The 18465-nt window shown below is 52.1% G+C and overlaps 2 protein-coding genes and 2 long non-coding RNA genes across 6 annotated transcripts in view; 2 read left to right on the top strand and 2 right to left on the bottom strand.

The window, feature by feature from the left end:
- The window catches only part of LOC100078265 (ATR interacting protein), a 27703-nt gene extending 18038 nt beyond the window's left edge, over nucleotides 1–9665 (top strand). For both annotated transcript variants that reach the window (XM_029050802.2, XM_029050801.2), the window contains exons 8-13: nucleotides 711–1475; nucleotides 2840–2982; nucleotides 4842–4933; nucleotides 5656–5742; nucleotides 7344–7593; nucleotides 9316–9665. In XM_029050802.2, coding sequence (XP_028906635.1) covers nucleotides 711–1475; nucleotides 2840–2982; nucleotides 4842–4933; nucleotides 5656–5742; nucleotides 7344–7593; nucleotides 9316–9392 — 1414 coding nt within the window. In that variant the 3' untranslated portion in view covers nucleotides 9393–9665. The remainder of the gene's footprint in view (nucleotides 1–710; nucleotides 1476–2839; nucleotides 2983–4841; nucleotides 4934–5655; nucleotides 5743–7343; nucleotides 7594–9315) is intronic.
- Nucleotides 5083–7346, bottom strand: LOC120638038. The gene is made up of 2 exons (XR_005659490.1): nucleotides 7268–7346; nucleotides 5083–5380 (listed from the first exon to the last, which is right to left on the bottom strand). It is a non-coding gene; the product is annotated as an uncharacterized LOC120638038 (long non-coding RNA).
- LOC114806458 lies at nucleotides 7593–16217 on the bottom strand. The gene is made up of 3 exons (XR_003754495.2): nucleotides 16018–16217; nucleotides 14745–14933; nucleotides 7593–7830 (listed from the first exon to the last, which is right to left on the bottom strand). It is a non-coding gene; the product is annotated as an uncharacterized LOC114806458 (long non-coding RNA).
- TREX1 (three prime repair exonuclease 1) lies at nucleotides 15268–18465 on the top strand. 2 transcript variants are annotated; one of them, XM_029050803.2, is made up of 2 exons: nucleotides 15268–15424; nucleotides 17229–18465. In XM_029050803.2, exons 1-2 carry the CDS (start codon nucleotides 15420–15422, stop codon nucleotides 18244–18246), a joined length of 1023 nt encoding a protein of 340 aa, XP_028906636.1. In that variant the 5' UTR covers nucleotides 15268–15419; the 3' UTR covers nucleotides 18247–18465. The 2 variants fall into 2 exon arrangements, with proteins under 2 accessions (XP_028906636.1, XP_028906637.1); XM_029050804.1 differs by lacking the exon at nucleotides 15268–15424 and adding an exon at nucleotides 15540–15609.

The raw sequence follows: 18465 nt of genomic DNA, 5'->3' as shown, positions 1-18465 counted from the left end.
GAGGTAAAGGGGGTGTGGCAGAGGGAGTAGAGGGAGAAGAGGAGCTCAGTCTGGGAAGGCCTCTTGGAGGAGGTGAGTTTTAAGTAGGATTTTGAAGAGGGAAAGAGAATCAGTTTGGCGGAGGTGAGGAGGGAGGGCATTCCAGGACCGCGGGAGGACGTGACCCAGGGGTCGAGGGCGGGATAGGCGAGACCGAGGGATGGTGAGGAGGTGGGCGGCGGAGGAGCGGAGCATGCGGGGTGGGTGATAGAAAGAGAGAAGGGAGGAGAGGTAGGAAGGGGCAAGGTGATGGAGAGCCTTGAAGCCTAGAGTGAGGAGTTTTTGTTTGGAGCGGAGGTTGATAGGCAACCACTGGAGTTGTTTAAGAAGGGGAGTGACATGCCCAGATAGTTTCTGCAGGAAGATGAGCCGGGCAGCGGAGTGAAGAATAGACTGGAGCGGGGCGAGAGAGGAGGAAGGGAGGTCAGAGAGAAACGCTGGGGTAGGTACAAGCTAATTAAATTGGACACGGTTCCTGTCCCACATGGAGCTCACAGTCTTACATCCCCATTTTACGGATGAGGTAATTGAGGCCCAGAGAAGTGAAGCGATTCGCCCCAGGTCACCCAGCAGACAAGTGACGGAGCCGGGATTAGAACCCAGGTCCTTCCAACTCCCAGGCCCGTGCTCTCTCCACTAGTCCATGCTGCTTCTTTTCTCTTTGTAACTAGCACTTCTCCGGGGATGTCGAGCGCCAGAACCGCATACTCCAGGGAAGGGTTGTTCTCAATCACGTCTCTGAGAGCCGCCCAAAACCTCGCCAAGACGGGACTGAACATGGTCGCGATGGACGAGGGCCAGACGGACCAAGACCTGGTGGAGAGCAAGGGAAGTATTTTCCGTTTCGGCAGACCCTGTAAATTCCCAGGGGCCGTGTACCTCCTCCCGCTGGTGGAGTATTACGTGGACTTGTACTGCCAAACCCTGCAGGCGGAGGTGTCAGCGACAGGAAACGGTACTTCAGGCAACCAGTCCGGGGACTCGTCCCGAGTGAATGTCGAGCAACGGTCCCAAACGGATGACTTCCTCTCTGCTCTGGAAGGCTTCACAGTGGCGGCCCTCGGCGTCCTCTACTACTTAGTGTGTTACAGCGGGGATGTCGTCCGCAGTTTGCTCTCCGTGGAAGGGGAGCGAGACCCAGCTCTCCGGGAGGCCCTGCCCGTAGAAAGGGACGGCTGTCTCGGGGGCAGAAATCCTCTCGGGGAGATGGCGGGAGCCTCTTCGGAGCAGGAGCAGGCGCAGGAGCAAGCAAAGGAAGGAGCACAGGCACAAGCTGTTGTGGAGGAGCGGCCCTACCCGCCCTTATTTAAGAAACTCCTTCAGTTGTTCTCTTTATCTTCCTCGTCACCAGAGACCCTCAAAATGGATATCGTGAACCAGTATCTGAAGATTTTGGTGAAATTAGCTGAAAATTCGACCGCTGATTTATTGCCCAGGTAAAAAGAAAAAAAAAGCTTCATTCAGTCATATTTATTGAGCAATTACTGTGTGCAGAGCACTGTACTAAGCACTTGGGAACGTACAGCACAACAATAAACAGTGCCATTCCCTGCCCACCATGAGCTTACAGCGTAGAAGTGAGGAGACAGACATCAATACAAAGAAATAAAATGACAGATATATACATAAGTGCTGTGGGGCTGTGCAGGAGGAAGACCAAATGGAGCAAGTCAGGGCGATGCAGAAGGGAGTGGGAGATGAGGAAAAGTGGGGCTTAGTCTGGGAAGACCTCTTGGAGGAGATTTGCCTTCAATAAGGCTTCAAAGGGTGGGGGAGAGTAATTGTCTGTCAGATTTGAGGAGGGAGGGCGTTTCAGGCCAGAGGAGTTGAGATGGAGTTTCTCTTCTCCTGTAGTGACTGCTCTGCAGAGTTGTTAAGGGCCAGGGGCCAGCAGGCTAGAATACTGAAGCTGCTAGTGTTGAGTGATTCATTCATTCATTGTGGTATTTAAGCACTTTCTGCACGCCAAGCTCAATACTGAGCTCTGGGATAGATCGATGTGTGTAGATTGGGCACGGTCTCTGTCCCACCTGGGGCTCACAGTCTAAAGGGGAGGAAGAAGAGGTATGTAGCCTTGTTTTTCAGGTTGAGGAAAAATGTGGCCTAGAGAAGTGACTCGTCCAAGGTCACACAGCCGACAAGTGGTGAAGCTAGGATTAGAACCCAAGTCGTCTGACTCCCGGGCCCAAGCTCGGGCTCTTTCTGCTGGGCCACACTGCTTCTTTCGTTGATTACGTACCCATAGGCTGTGAGAAAGTAGAGCAAACACTAAAATATGGCTGGGCCCTGGGGGCAGGGAGGGGGACACTTTAAGGGGGAGCTTTTTGATTATTTTGAAATTAGCAGGGCAATGGAGTTGCTCAGGAGACCTACCTGAGATATGGGAGGTGGACATTCTGAGGGTTGAATTGAGAGGACTGACTCGAGGGGTGGCTTCCTGGTGGTGGTAGTTTAAACCAGCCAAAGCTATCGTCACCCCTTTGGTCTGATTTACTTGTTCCCCCGGCTCTTTGCTAGCCGGCAAGTTAGGTGGAGGTGGTCCTTTGGAGTGCTGAAGAGATTCTCTCTCCTCACTCCTCCCCCTGCAGCCTGAGCAATATGCAGGGGGCACCTGTCTCCGACTCACCCCGTGACTTGAAAGCTAGACCCTCACCGACAGTCATCCTGAAGGAATAAGTACGGACGACCTGAATCCTGAGAGTCTGATCCTCATGCGGTCCGAAAGCCTTCCCCATCAGCAGGGTCCTAAAAGTCTGCCGAGACTTGTCCCAGCGGAGTCTGGATCTTCTGTGTCTTCTAGGTTCCGGTCTGTGCTGAGTGACCAGGTGCTGCCCTATTGTCTCCGCGCTACGACTCCTCTCTCAGCGGTCCATTGGCTGGTTCAGCTCCTGGCCCTCTTGATTGACCATGAAGATCTGGCCCTTCGACTTTGTTCCCTGTCAGGTAAAGAGCCTTTCAAGAATGCAGGTACAGTGCCTTGCATACAGTAAGCGCTCAATAAATACGATTGAACTGAATGCAGGTATTCCTGGGCCACACTCAACCAGCCAGTCAGTGAAAATCACTTGTTTTTCCTGGGGTACAGAGAGCACTGGACTAAATGCTAGGGAGGGTACAAGAGGAGAAAAAGACATGATCCCTACCCACCGGGAGCTTACAGTCTAGCTGGGGTGGGGGGAACCTAAAATAATTTTGAACTAGGAGAAAGCAGTGCTCATAGCATAGTCTACACGCAATAGTGTGTACAAAAATGCAGTGAGAAGTAATGAATGCAGAAATGGGAAGGTGGTACAAAAGGGCTTAGATGTTCATACAGAAGATGTGTAGACCTGGGGAGAAGAAAAATTAACTGGTGGAAAGCCTCCTGATTGGGTGGGATTTCAGGAAGATTTTGAAGATGGGGAGAGCTGCGATCTGGCAGATTTGAAGGGGATGGGAGCTCCAGGCAGGAGGAAGGGCACGAGCCAAGGCTCGTAAGAGGGAGAGTCGAGAACGAGACCCAATGACAAGGTGAGCTTGGGAGGAGTGGGGAGTGCAAGCTGGCGTGTAATGGGAAAATAAGAGGGAGAATGCGATGGGGTGCTTTAAAGCCAAAGATCAAGAGTTTCTGTTGGAAACAGAGATGAATGGGTAGCCATTGGAGGTTTTTTGAGGAGTAGAAAGGCAGGCGCAGAATGACAAAGATGATCCAAGGAGCAAAGGAAAGCATAGACGGGAGAGGAGAGAGGTTGGAGGCGGGGAGACCAACGAGAAGTAGTCAACCAGTACCGGCGAAGTACTCAAGCTGGGTTCGGACAAGCATCTAACCCAGCATGGAGGCTGTTCGGATGGACAAGAAAGGGCAGTTCTTAGAAATGTTGTGGAGGGTAAGCTGTAAGAGTCAAAAGAGAGGGAGGAATCAAGAATAATGCCAAGATTGTAGTCTTCAGAAACAGGAAGGATAGTGATGGTGTCAATTGAGATGGGAAAGTTAGGTTGGGGATTTGATTTATGAAGGAAGATGAGTCGAGTTTTTGACACATGCTTTAAAAAACGGAGGTTCGTTATCTTGGTCTGTTATTCCCCCTCCAGAGAAAAGGATTGCATAATAATAATGATAATAATGCTAAAATGACAATAATGGTGGTATTTAATAAGTGCATATTGTGTGCCAAGCCCTGTACCAAGTGCTGGGCTACATACAAGATAATGAGGTCAGACACAGTCCCTGTCCCATACAGGGCTCACAGTCTAAGGGGGAGGGAAAACAGGTGTTGAATTCCCATCTTACAGATGAGGAAACTGAGGCACAGAGCAGTAAAGTGACTTCAAATGGTGACTCCCAGGCCTGGGCTCTTACCCCTAAGGCCATGTTGCTTCCCCATCCCATGGAAGTTGTGGGTTGTGGACCATTTTGCAGTCCGTGCGCAGATGCGGCTGTTGAACTTTCCAAGGGAAGTCTTGCCAGTACTCTCCCACGTCGTGAGTGTTCATTCATTCATCCCATCGTATTTCTTGAGCGCTTACTGTGTGCAAAGCACTGTAATAAGCACTTGGGAGAGTACAATATAACAATACGCAAGACACGTTCCCTGCCCACAACGAGCTTAATGTTTTCTGAAAAGGTCTGTAGTGGCAGGAGATGAGACAGAGAGCTGTGTCCAGGGCGAAGCACTCGCTCAGAAGCTTCTGAAGAATTGTCAGCTGTGGTCAGATCGACTCAAAACCTTTCCAAACCTCATACTGTGGGAGTCTAATTCTACTAAGAAAAAACACCTCAAGGGCTTATTCTTAATAAGCGAGTACTGTAACGTTCCTTTCAGAAACCTGCCCTCTCCTCCTGCTGTATCTGTACGTCACTTCCAGGCCAGATAAATCAGCCACTGAGACCCTTTGGCTTCATCTGGAGCAAGAGGTAAGCGCAAGTATGTCCTTCCCCCATTCCTCCAACTATCCCCAAGGGCACCCGGGGTCCCACACTGCACCTCGGTGACAGGATGACACGCTATCTTGGCCTAAAAGTAAAAGTCTCTGTTTTCAAAGAGAGTGAGAGGAAACCATTAGTGAGTTCTAAAAGATTCTCAGACTTGATCTCAGGCTCACAGTGCACTCACTACCTCTTTGAGGGAGGAGCTGATGGTTGCCTCCAAAGCGTCATTTTTGCCTTCGTGGTGGTGGTAGAAAAGGAGGGATTTACTCCAGAGATGGGGAGAAAATAATCTTGGAGGCATGGTTTCTGGGTTTACCAATCCATTCGGTTGTTTCTCTTTCATACTCGTGTCGAGAGCCAATCGGTAATAGTCGTGGTTAATTCTGCAGTGTTTATCGATCAGCGATCAGAGGCAACGGAATTAGCTGAATCCTAAAGTAGAGGGAAATGGAGACCGAGTCAGTGTAAAAGACCATGATGAAGCAGTCAGGGCCTCACTAGCCTCTCTCTGCTTGCGAGGTTATATTTTCCCCAGAACATTTGGTCTCCCTGTGATATCTCCCTCTAGACTTACTGTGAACAGGAAATGTGTCTGCTCTGTTATATTGTACTCTTCCAAGCGCTTACACAGTGCTCTGCACACAGTAAGCGCTCAATAAATACGACTGACTGGTTCCCTGTATGTGTATGTGCGTGTGCCTTCCTAGGTGGTTCAGTTCCTGGCTAAGCTGTGTGTGCTGGATGTGGGCTCACCTGCTGTCTTGGTGGGTTCCAGGTGCCAATGCAAGCATGAAGTGAGTACATTGGAAGTGGTACGAAAAGACCTGCTTTGTGACTCTTTGTGGCTGCTTCTGGTAGTGCTGCCAGGAAAGAGGAAGGGGAGTGGGGAGGATAGGTGCAAGAAGCCTAGCAGTTTCACTTCCCAGAGGGTCCTCCCAGAGCTGCGGATGGATGCCCCGGAACAGTTGCTCCTGGGTCTCTGTAAGCTCATCCCATAGACCGTAAGCTCGTTGTGGGCAGGGAACGTGTCTGCCAACTCTGTCCTCTCTCAACCAGCTTGGAAGGCAGCGTGGCCTAGTGGAAAGAGCAAGGGCCTTGGAGGCGGAGGCCCTGGGTTCTAATCCTGACTCTGCCACATACCTGCTGTGTGACACTGGGCAAGTCACTTCACTTCTCTGAGCCTCAGTTCCCTCATCTGTGCAAGGGGATTCAATATCTGTGTTCCCTCTTACTTAGGATGTGAGCCCTATGTGGGACCCGATTATCTTGTATCTACCCCTGTGCTTCATACAGTGCTTGGCACATAGTAAGCACTTAACAGAAATCACTATTATTATTACTACTATCCCAAGCACTTAATACAGTGCACACAGAAAACGCTCAATTAATACCACTGATTGAATGATTGATCGGAGCCCTGTGTCTTCCCATCTACCACCTCTAAGAAGAGTCCTCACCATTGTCTGCATGGGTTGCCGTAATGCATTGTCCTTTAGGGCCCTAATGCAGACTCTGGCTGTCAACCGTCCCATTATATAATAATAATATTAGTATTAAGCACTTACTAGCTGCCAAGCGCTGTACAGAATGGACGCAGTCCCTCTCCCACATGGGGCTCACAGTCTAAGGGAGAGGGAGAAGAGATATTTCATCCCTATTTCACAGATGAGGAAAATGAGGCCCAGAGAAATTGTGACTTGCCCAAGGCCAGCCAGCCAGCCAGGATGAGAACCCAGGTCCCTTGACTCCCAGGCCCCTGCTCTTTCCATTAGGCCACACATCCCCTTCTCCCCCTCTCCTGCCTCTTCTGGGTGCAGTGAGCGGGGCTGATTATGGAATGTGGAGGCCTGAATGGCCTGGTATCTAATTACCTGTAAAGTGGCTCTATTTCTCTGTCCCCTCCCAACAGTTAATGTCAAACTCCATCCGTCACACTTCCTTGCGGTAAAGGATTATCATTTATCCCTCCCCTTTTCCCAGAAGATAGTTCTTGATATTTCAGTACATCCAGTTCTCTTGTAACATAGTGGTTGAGTTTTTGCAAAGCTCTGCCCTAAGGAAGACTCACTCTGTAGTACTCACTAAGTCCAGCCTCACTCGCCTGCACACAGACTTTCTTTCAACCCTGAGGTTCACGGTATCCAGTCAGGATTCTCTCTGTCAAATGAATGTTCCCTAATTCCCATCCACGTTCCAGCCCAAGCACACGAAAATAAGCAGAACCGGCTTTCCTTTCTCCCGTTCCTATGGCCCACGTCCAAGTGAATCCAAATAAAAATCACTAGCGTCCTTACCAAAAAGAAAACAACACACTCCCACCTTAAAACCTAAGCAGGGTGATGTCCCCAGATCTTTGAAGCTCCCATCCTTCCGTCGTTCTCCGCTCTCCTTTCAGGTTATCAAAACCCTTGTGGTGATGTTACATAGACAGTGGCTGACGGTGCGGCGGGCGATAGGTAAACTCTGCAAACAAAGGCAGCGGACCGTTCAGTGTCTCCGCGATACGCTGTTGCTGCTGCACACTCTGTCCCAGAGAGACAGGTACTTCCATGAACACTGCCTGGAGGTTCTGCATCAGTATGACCAGGTGCTGCTCGGCATCCGCACCCTCTTCAGAAGCCTCCCGGACCTGACGGGCTGCGAAGGTGAGGGAGCAACGAGGTCACTCGGAGAAAGTAGATACCATTCTGCCAGAGAGTCCGACGGTCCAGGCGGCAAGCGGGTCGTGACGCGTGTGGCCCGTTGCTGCTTGGACTCTGGAGGAGGAGACAGGAAAATCCCACCGCTGTCCTCTGCTGGAGCCTTGAGTTCCAAGCTTTCAGGACAGCCTCAGACTCTTCCCGGGCTGCCAGGGCAGAAGCTGGGGATGTCAGGGAAGGTGCCTGCAAATAACCATTCTCTCAGTTAATGAAAGAATGGGGCCGTCTCAGAATGTGAAAAGAGAATGTTAGCACCCCCCGGCCCGGGAGTTAGGAGATCTTCGTCCTGCTCCCTTGGGCTCCCTGGTCCCCACCCCCCCAAATATACCTTCTCTCCCTCTGGCCCTATTTTCCCCATATATAAAATGGGATGGTCCTTTTAGGCTCCCTGAGGTAAAGGACCATAACAGTGCTTCAGCTTTATCCCCGGAGCCTCCATTCCCACAGTAGCTGAGTTAACTAGTTTGTCTGAGGAACCCGTTCCCAGGTGAATGTCTTAGCTCCAGCAGCTGAGTAGCGGGGCCCTTTCTCGCCAGAAGAACGGCTACAGCCGTGCATGGTGCTTGACAGGCTGTCAACTCCACTTCCATGCTTCAGTGGGCTCGCTGAGTCCTTGCTTCTCTTTTGTCTGTTTTCTTCTCCGATCCAGTGAGCTGATGCTCTAGCCCGCTGTTTCCCAGGCGGGCCAACGGTTCTGCCCATCAATCCCTTGGGGGTGGCGGCTTTTCTCTTGGACAGTGGGGCAGTATGTGGGGGGGGGGGGGGGGGGGGGGGCGCCGAAGGGGAATTACTGGTGGGGCTGGCAGTTCTGCTCTTTAGGCCACCTCTTCTTCCCCCCTTCCTCTCCAGTCCAAGGGCTAGGAAATGCTGACTTGCCCAGGATCGCCAGACACCCCTACCTCCCTCTTTCTCTGGGGATCACTCACTGCTCTCTCAGCTCTGCTGCTCGTTAGGAAGGACAGAAACTTAAAACTGCCTCTGTTTCCAGAGCCCTGAGCTGACATCGTGAAAACAGCAACCCCTCCACATGCATGCACTTACTCTACCACCAACCCCAGCTTCCTTCACTACCGGCCGTGTTAGGGATGACCATTTGCAGTGGGCGGCTGGGGGCTAGTGCTACTGTGGAGATCTCATGTCCGTAGCAGGCAGCAAGGAACAGTCTGAGGCACTCTAGGGAACCCCGGCCAGTCAATTGGCAGGCAGATAAATGCCTGAATTGCAGGCGGGGTAGTCCTAACCGTGATAGGCACTGAATTCTAGGGAATAGGTCTTTGCCAGAGTCTGGGTGTATCTTCTGTTTTAGGCCACATTGAAAATCTGATCCATAATAATAATAATAATAATGGTATTTGTTAAGTGCTTACGCTGTGTCAAGCACTGTTCTAAGCGCTGCGGCAGATACCAGGTAATCAGGTTGTCCCACGGGGGCTCACAGTCTTAATCGCCATTTTACAGATGAGGTAACTGAGGCACAGAGAAGTAAGTGACTTGCGTAGAGTCACACAGCTGACAAGTGGCAGAGCCGGGATTAGAACCCACAACCTCAGACTCCCAGGCCCATGCTCTTGCCACTAAGCCACGCGTAAGGATCTCAGGTCTTTTGTTGCAATTACATGTATTTGGCTTTGGAGTGTGTAACCCTTTAAACATCTGTTCCTGTTTCAGAGATGGCTTTAGAAGAGCTCTGTCCTGTTGAGCCAGACATGGAAGATGTGGTTAATCAAGAAATGGACTGTAGTTAACCTGGCCAAGTTCTCGTGCTGTTCTGTTTATTGCCAGTGGAGTTAATTCCCAGCCTCAGAGAGGAGTTTTATAAAGGAATTTTAGCATCAGCACTAACTGCACAGACTTTTAGCATGTTACCCTACTTTGTTACTTTCTATTTTCTCATTTCCATCTTAGTATTCTTGATGAATTAGAGGTCTTTTTTGAACTTTGGAATTGGAGGGTTGGGAAGAAGAGGTATTGGGCTAGTTTTTTGTTTTAATTAAAAAAAAAAAAATCAAGACCTGAAATGAAATGACACTTTGTGATTCCAGGACTAGCCTCGCTGGAGATCGGGTTGAGGAGGAAGGGAGGGAGGGAAAGAGACCATAGCTGATCAAGTGAAGGCCCAGGACCTCTCCACTAGTGACATCGCACCTGGAGCCAGAGAAGTCCTTAGCCAGGAAGTCGGGCTTCAGGCTGGATGAGGAAAGGTTCATTGTCTAATTCCTTGGGACATGGATTCCTGCTTTAAGAGTTTCTCCACCCACAAATGAAGTTTGAAGCCAGATTCATTCATTCATTCAGTGGTATTTACTGAGCACTTACTGTGTGCAGAGCACTGTACTAAGCGCTTGGAAAGTACAATTCAGCAACAAATAAAGACAATCCCTGCTCACAACGGCTCCCAGTCTAGAAGCAGGGAGACAGTTTAGAAGGGGGGAGATGGCACCTGGGAAGAGTCTGAAGAGAGACACAATGGGAGTGGCCTCAGAGCCCTCTGAAGAGATTTTCAGGAAGTCATCCCCAGGTCTGACTTGGCCACCTCATCCTCATTCTAAGGAAATACTTCTCCGCTTCCCCAGAAGGTGCCAATCCACCAGGTGCTCCCTGGGCAATCCATCGATCAGTGGTATTTATTGAGCACTTACTGTGTGCAGAGCACTAGACTGAGTGCTTGGGAGAGAACAATTCAGTGCTATACAGAGGAAGTCAGCCCGCAAAGGCACTACCACTCCACCCTAATAATGATAATGGTGTTTGTTAAGCACTTACTATGTGCCAGGCACTGTACTAAGCGCTGAGGTGGATACAGGCAAATCGCATTGGACACAGTCCCTGTCCCACGTGTGGCTTACAGTCTCAATCCCCATTTTACAGATGAGGTAACTGAGGCACAGAGAGCATGGGTCTATCTAGAAAATAAGACTACCTCTTCCAGTTCTGTTGGTGACTCACTAGTTCTATTCTTCACTTTGGATTGGAAAGCCCCTTTTCTTTCCTGTAATGTTCCAAGAGTCATAACTCTGTGCAGGTCATTACTCTGACTCAGTCCCAGGAAGAGGCAAATTGAAGGAAACCGCCCACCCCCAAGGGACCAACTCACCTGAAAGCACAATCTACTATGTTTAAAAACAAAAAAAATGTGTTTCACCCAGTCTGGTCTTTAATATCAAGGAAAATCCCTTCCTGGGGCCAAGAGTAGTCAAAGAAGAATTTTTGGTCTTAAAGGAACTTCTGCTGTAGCTTGGAACAAATGTAAGAGCCCCCACTCACCATATCGAGAGGGATGTGGGGGGCGGGAGGAGAGAGTGTGTGCGTGCGTGTGTGTGTGTGTGTGTGTGTGTGTGTGTGTGCATATTCAGTGATGACACCGCTGCTAGGGGATTCCATCCTTGGGTGTGGATGTCATTGAGAAGCCATCTTCCAAGCTGTATCCCCGTGACTATAGTATAATTGGCACTAGATAGCTGGCAGTGAACAGTTTGGCCATTTGGTTCGTTCAATCAATCGTATTTAGCGAGCCCTTACTGTGTACAGAGCACTGTATTAAGTGCTTGGGAGGGTTCAAGGAAAGACAGAGGTAAGTAGAAAATTACTATTTATATACACATAACTGCCCAGAATGCAAAATGCACTCAGAACCTGAATGATCTAGTTGAGGATCCCTAAACCGAGCAAATTAACCAGACAATGAACAACTCTCCACTCGCTGCTGCATTAGGTCCAGCCTCAAAGTAACTGAACACCTGTTAAGACCAGCACCAAAGCGGAGGCTGAGAGTTGATCTGAAAATAGTATGGTCTAGTGAACAGAGCACAGGCCTGGGAGTCAGAAAGATCCGAGTTCTAATCCCAGCTCCACCACTTGTCTGCCATGCGACCTCGGGTAAGTCACTTCAGTTCTCTGTGCCTCAGTTTCCTCCTCTGTGGATGAGGATTAAGACTGTGAGCCCCATGTGGGGGACAGTCTACATCCAATCTGATTATCCTGTATCAATATCAGCGCTTAGTACAGTGCCTGGTATATAATAAGTGCTTAGCAAATACCATAAAAAAACTTTGATGTCTCATATTGTCTTCTCAGAATTAGAACCCTTCTGCTTGCCATTGTTTCACATTGTGTGTTCAACTGGTTTTCAAATCCCTTATTGGCATTATGTGAAAAGTCCTGAACTTAACCCTTTGAGGCTGTGTTATAAAGGTGTATGCAATGAATCACTTTTCTCTGAATATGGGACTTTTTTTTTTCCTGACAAAGAAGACCTTGAAATCCTAGGGTTAAAAAAAAAAAATGAGGAAGCCCCCCTTCCCCTTTCATCAGTGTATTGGCTCTCACAAAAATGATCACTTAACAGGAGTTTGCAAGTCAGCCCACTTGATCAGAGATGAAGCTTGAAGCAGCCACCGGGACAGCCATTGTTAAAGGGGCTGAGCTAATTGAAGGCATTTGCTATTGGCAATTTTTCCACTGTTAGCAGCATTCACTTGTTCAAACAAGAGATCTGCTGGTGATCTCTCTCATACTTAGACTGTGAGTCCCACGTGGGACGGGGACTGTGTCCGACCTGATTAACTTGCATCTACCCCAAGGCTTAGAACATTGCTTGACACATAGTAAGCACTGAACAAATACCATAAAGAATGGGAGGCCAGAGCAATGAACTGAAACTTTAAGTGGAAAACACAAATTTTGTAAAACAGCCAGCATTTCAAGAGTGACAGATCTGTGGCTCATAGTCAAGGCTGTTGGGGAAGGAAAAAGCCTTCCTTAAAGATAAGTAAAGGAATCATAATCTGGCTCAGTTACAAATTCGTCTTCAGGTACATTCATTCATTCAATCGTATTTATTGAGCGCTTACTATGTGCAGAGCACTGTACTAAGCGTTTGGAATGTACAATTCGGCAACAGATAGAGACAATCCCTGCCCAACAACAGGCTCACAGTCTAAACAACCTGTCAACTGGTTTTCTTTCCCCGACACCCTTCAATATGAGTTTAAAGCTGCCCTGACGGAGACTATCTGGTGAATAAGTGGCATAGACTAGGAGTTTGGATTCCTGGGTTCTGGGCTCAGGTTGCCACAGTAAAATCAGGCAAATCATTTTTTTAATGATATTTGTTAAGAGCTTGCCATGTGCCAGGCACGGTACTAAGCACTGGGGTAGATAAGGTAATCAGATTGGATACAGTTCCTGCCCCACATTGGGCTCGCAGTCAATCTCCATTTTACAGATGAGGTAACTGAGGCATAGAGAAATGACTTGCCCAAGGTTATGCAGCATACAAGCGGTGGAGCCGGGATTAGAACCCAGCTCCTTCTGACTCCCTGTCCCGTGTTCTACCCACTAGGCAAAACACAAACTATGTGCCGGGCACTGTACTGGTGGAAAGAGCACGGGCTTGGGAGTCAGAGGTCATGGGTTCTAATCCCAGCTCCGCCGCTTGTCAGCTGTGTGACTTTGGGCAAGTCACTTAACTTCTCTCTGCCTCAGGTACCTCGTCTGTAAAATGGGGATTAAGACTGTGAACCCCACATGAGACAATCTGATCACCTTGTAACCCTCCCAGCACTTAGAACAGTGCTCTGCACATAGCGCTTAACAAATGCCATCATTATTATTACTGAGTGCCGGGGTAGATAGGAGCTAATCAGGGCATGGTCTGGGTCGCCTTACAGATGAGATAACTGAGGCCCAGAGAGGTTAAGTGACTTGCCACAACGGACAATTGGAGGAGCGGGGATTAGAACCTAAATCCTTCTATCTCCCAGGCCCGCTCTCCATCCATTAGGTCACGCCGCTTCTCGTACTAGAAGTCACAGTGGCTCGGGGATGCCACCCACAAACCCAGAGCTGGCGACAGAGCCGAACAACCGGCAGAGAGGGGGCAGCTCAAGCCTTCTCGTGGATTGACAAGTAACAGTAATGTTTATCCTTCCAACATCTCACCCACACCTCTCTGTGGTCAGGGAGTGTAACAGCCAGAAGTAAGATGGCGTTGCTGGGGCTATGCCACCAGAGGGGAAGGTTTCCGACTGAAGAACTAGCTAGAGTGTCAGGTGGTGGTCAGGCTCAAGGGGGCTTCCGAAAATAGCTGGCCAATGTGGGCTCCCAAAGTGGCTGTCCTGGCATCTGATGGCACTGTGGTCGCTTTGGCTGGAAGTGGGTTTTGCACATGGCTTGCGTGCACATCTTCAATCGTATTGAGCGCTCAATGTGTGCAGAGCACTGTATTAAGCGCCTGGGAAAGTACAATAAACGGACAAGCTCCCTGCCCACGACGAGCTTACCGTCTCGAGGGGACGGAGGCAGACATTAATATAAATAAATTACAGATAGGTACATAAGTGCTGTTGGGCTCGGAGTGGGGAAGAACAAAAGGAGCAAGTCAGGGTGATGTAGAAGGGAGTGGGAGAAAAAGGGGGTGCTCAGTCAGGGCAGGCCTCCTGGAGGAGATGTGCCTTCAATAAGGCTCTGAAAGAGGGGGGTGAGTAATTATCTGTCAGATTTGAGGAGGGAGGGCGTTCCAGGCCAGAGGTAGGGTGTGGGCCGGGGGTCGACGGCGGGACCGGCAAGAACGAGGCCCGGTGAGGAGGTGAGCGGCGGCAGAGGAGCGGAGTGTGCGGGCTGGGCTGTAGAAGGAGAGAAGGGAGGTGAGGTAGGAGGGGGCAAGGTGGTGGAGAGCTTTGAAGCCAATAGTGAGGAGTTTTTGCTTGATATGAAGGTTGACAGGCTTGATACGAAAGTCGACAGGCACTTAACTTCTCTGTGCCCCGGTAAAACGGGGATTAAGACTGTGAGCCCCAAGTGGGACGTGGTCCGTGTCCAACCTGATTTTCTTGCATCTACCCTGCTGTGTGACCCTGGGCAAATCACTTCGCTTCTCTGAGCCTCGGTTTCCTCATCTGTAAAATGAGGGTTGAGACTGTGAGCCCCACTTGGGAGGGGGACTGTGTCCAACCCGATTTGCTGGTATCCACCCCCGTGCTCAGTACAGCGCCCGGCACGTAGTAAGCGCCTAACCGATACCAGAATCAGTACAGTGCCTGGCACACAGTAAGCGCTTAACAAATCCCATAAAAATATGGCATAGCTTGAACACCTACCGAGTGCCAAGCACCGGGTCGAGAGGGAGAATCAGCTACCCTGTTGATGATTTGTTTCGTTGTCCTTGCCGCCCGACGTGGGAAAACCTTTCGAGAGGACCATTTAACCCTCGCTCCGCAGGAAGAGTCATTTCCGCTGCTGTGTGACCTTGGGCAAGTTACTTAACTTCTCTGTGCTTGTTACCTCGGCTGTAAAAATGGGGATTCAAAAAAATGTGAGCCCCACGTGGGACAATCTGATTACCCTGTATCCACCCCAGCGCTTAGAACAGTGCTCTGCACCTAGTAAGGGCTTAACAAATACCATTATTATCATTCCGCGGGGCAGGCGGCCGAGAACACTATCTCATTTGTAGCTTTCCCTGGGGGGAGAACGGGCTGGTAAAAGGGGAAGAATGTATTTCGAGGCTGCTTATTCATTCATTCAATAGTATTTATGGAGCGCTTACTATGTGCAGAGCACCGTACTAAGCGCTTGGAGTGGACAAATCGGCAACAGATAGAGACAATCCCTGCCCACTGACGGGCTTACAGTCTAGCGAACCACCAAGTCGGGATCGTCGCCAAGGGGTGTCGCGTTGCCCTCTCCTGCCCACGAGCCCCGGGGACCCAGTGGGAGGAGGGCTCCGGACGGCGCGGACGCTTGTTGCCCCGGACTGGAAGCGGGCAAAGGCGATGAGGTGAGGCGAGACGGGAATGGGAGTCGGGTGCGGGCGGGGGGCCGGGCGGGGGCAGGTCCGGGAACAACAAAAGGGCGGAGTTGGAAAAGCAGGAAGAGCCCGGGACCGGGGCTTTCGTTTCGGCGGCGGCCCCCGGAGCGTGCAGCTGCACCGGCCCGGCCGGAGAGGGGGCTCGGCCGGGGCTCGTGAGTACAGTGGGCGGACCGAGCGGGGACCGGGGCGCACGCGCAGTCCGGGGCCGGACCCCCCTCCCACCCCGCCCCGCCGCCAAAAGTCGGGGCCCGGCGGGGCTGCGAGCCCCCCGCGATTGTTCGGCCGAGCCCGGACCCCTGCCCCTTCCCGCCCGGCCCGGGCCTTGGCTTCGCCTCGCCGCCGCCCGGGTCCAGGCCCGGGCCGGCGGGGCTGCCGGGCACGGTCCGAGCGCGGAGGGTTAGCGGAAAATGCGCCGATCGAGGCACGCAGTGCGATCGCCAAAAAAAAAAAAAAAGTCCACCTTCATATCCTCCGAGTACGAGGCGTTTAAATCCCGTAAACATCCCCCAGATCCAACCTATTTGCCTCCCCCCGCGGCACTACTCGCCCCGCACCCGCACCGAGGCTTTGCAGAGGAGACCGTCGATTTGGGTCGTACGCGCGTCTGCACCTAGTCGGTGCTCTGTCAAGGCTGGGGTGATGATGATGATGATGGCGATGATGAAGAGGCGTCTGTGCAGTTCGTTCCGGCCCCAGCTTCCGGAGTTCTTGGCCGCGATCGATGCCGATCGGAATGTGTTTTCAGAATCTTTAGGAAATAGGCCTGGCACGGGGCGGGGCGGGGGGCGGGCGGTGAAGGAGTGGGCCGAGGGGAACTTCTCCGGTCTCATTTTTTTCCCGTCCTGCTGCTGCCGTGGGCCAGAGATTTGGCCCTCAGAACGGGATCTTCTCGAGCCGGAGCCCTCTGGGGGGAGGCGAGAGTGGGCGATGGGGTCCGGACCCCCATTACCCCTCATTTTCAGAGCGGGACTTCCCACGCCCCGGGGCAAAGACCGAGAAATGTAGTTCTGTCACGAACTCAAAAATCCTTTTCCTTTCGTCTTTCTCTCCTCCCTCTCCTTGGGCCCTCTTCTTTGCACCAAGGGTCGTGTTGGCTCACCTGCGGGGGCAGATCCAAGGGCTGGGGGGAGGTAAACTGGGGTGCTCGGCGTCAAACTCCCTCTCGTCGACGGGCCACCCCGAGGACACGCGGGCTACGGCGTGGAAAAGCTGCAGTTTATTAATCCGTTCTTTGTAAAGCGATTAGCCATTATTGCCGATAGCATTAGGGTTAGGTAGGGCTATCATACTAATAAAGGAAAAGGGAAATTGCAGAGATGGTGTTGGTGGGTGGGTGGAGCTTCTGGGGAGAGGGGGGTTGGGGGTCCCAGAAGAAAGGGCAGAAAATGGCAGAAGAGGAAGAAAGAGAAGAGGGATAGGTAACGGAGGACTAGATCGAGAGTAACGGCCGCCCGCTCCCCTCTGTCCCAGTCCAGCCCCTGCTCCTCCCCGACATGCGCGCCCGGGCTCAGCCGGGGTATTTTCCCCCTGGAACAAGAAAGGAGAAGGAGAAGCGGCACTTTCCCCTGGCGCTGCAGGCCGCTTTCTCGCTCTGGGCTCGGCTCTCCCTCTCGCTTCTGCCAGCTGCCGCTCTCGCAGAGGAGAGCGTAGAGCGGGGGACGGGCCATGCAGGGCAGCGTCCAGGATCTTGGGGCCTGGTGGCGGCCCCCGCAGATCTCACGGGCCGGCCTCCCCTTTAGCCCGCCCCGCTAACGGCCACTTTCTCCCCCAGGTGCCTGGAAATGGCAGAAAGAGGCTCAGGAGCCAGCTTCTTGCCAGTGTCGATGGAGACCTTAGTTTTCATGGACCTGGAGGCCACGGGCTTGCCCTTCTCCCAGCCCAAGATCACTGAGATCTGCCTGCTGGCCGTGCACAGGCACGCCCTGGAGAGGACGGAGTACAGCAACTCCTCCTCTCTCCCCCTCCTCCCACGCGTGGTAGACAAACTCTGCCTGTGCGTGAACCCCGGGAAGGCTTGCACCCCCGTGGCCAGCAGCATCACCGGCCTGAGCAACGAGGTCCTGAGGAGCACCTGCCGACAGCGCTTCAATGCCAGTCTGGTGGACGCGCTTCACGCTTTCCTGCAGCGGCAGCAGCCCCCGCTCTGCCTCGTGTCCCACAACGGCAATCATTTTGACTTCCCCCTGCTGCGGGCGGAGCTGGCCATCTTGGGCTTCTCTGGGCTGGGGGACATCTACTGCGCGGACAGCATTGCGGCCATGAAGGCCCTGGACAGGGCCCCAAACCCGCAGCACGCGGTCCTCCCCGAGACGGGGAAGAAGAGGAGCTACAGCCTGAGCAACGTGTACTCCCGGTTTTATGGCCGGCCCCCTCCGGACACCCACACCGCCGAAGGGGATGTCCTGGCCATGGTTAGCATCTGCCAGTGGAGAGCCAGGCAGCTGCTGGAGTGGGTGGACGCCAACGCCCAGCCCTTCAGCCGCATCAAAGTCATGTACGAGCCCAGGGCCGAGATCACCAGATCATCGGGCGCCCGGGGCGAAACCGACCGGCTGCCTGAGACCCATTCCACCGCGTGGAAAGAGCCCGCCAACCCATACCTTCGAATGGGAGAGCCTAAGTCTGAGGCTCCCGGGGCCCCCGGCTTCGCCCTACCGGGAGATCGGGCTGAGGGCCTCGCCACCCTCGGCTGCACTGAGACTCATCGCTGCCAGCTGCCCTTACTGTCTGGCGTAATAGCTGGCCTGGTTGTCGGGGCCGCCGTCATTCTCTATCTGCTGCTCCCTTAGGGTTTTCCTGGCCTCTCAATGGGTCAAAGCCACCTTCCTGGGCTGTCACTGCTGGTTTGAGCCTCTCTCTCTCTCTCTCTCTCTTCCCCCCGCCACCCCCCCAGCCCTCGTGAGGCCACTGGTGGCTCTGAAAGAGGGATTGTGTGTATATTGTGTGTATAAATGAAAAAATACTTTAAAATAAAACTCACCTAAAGGCTTCTGGCTCTGGCATTATCA

The sequence above is a fragment of the Ornithorhynchus anatinus genome, chromosome X1 (genome assembly GCF_004115215.2).
Source record: "Ornithorhynchus anatinus isolate Pmale09 chromosome X1, mOrnAna1.pri.v4, whole genome shotgun sequence".
Lineage (NCBI taxonomy): Eukaryota > Metazoa > Chordata > Mammalia > Monotremata > Ornithorhynchidae > Ornithorhynchus > Ornithorhynchus anatinus.
Note: the sequence above shows the minus strand (reverse complement) of the source record. Positions and strands in the feature narration are given on the sequence as shown.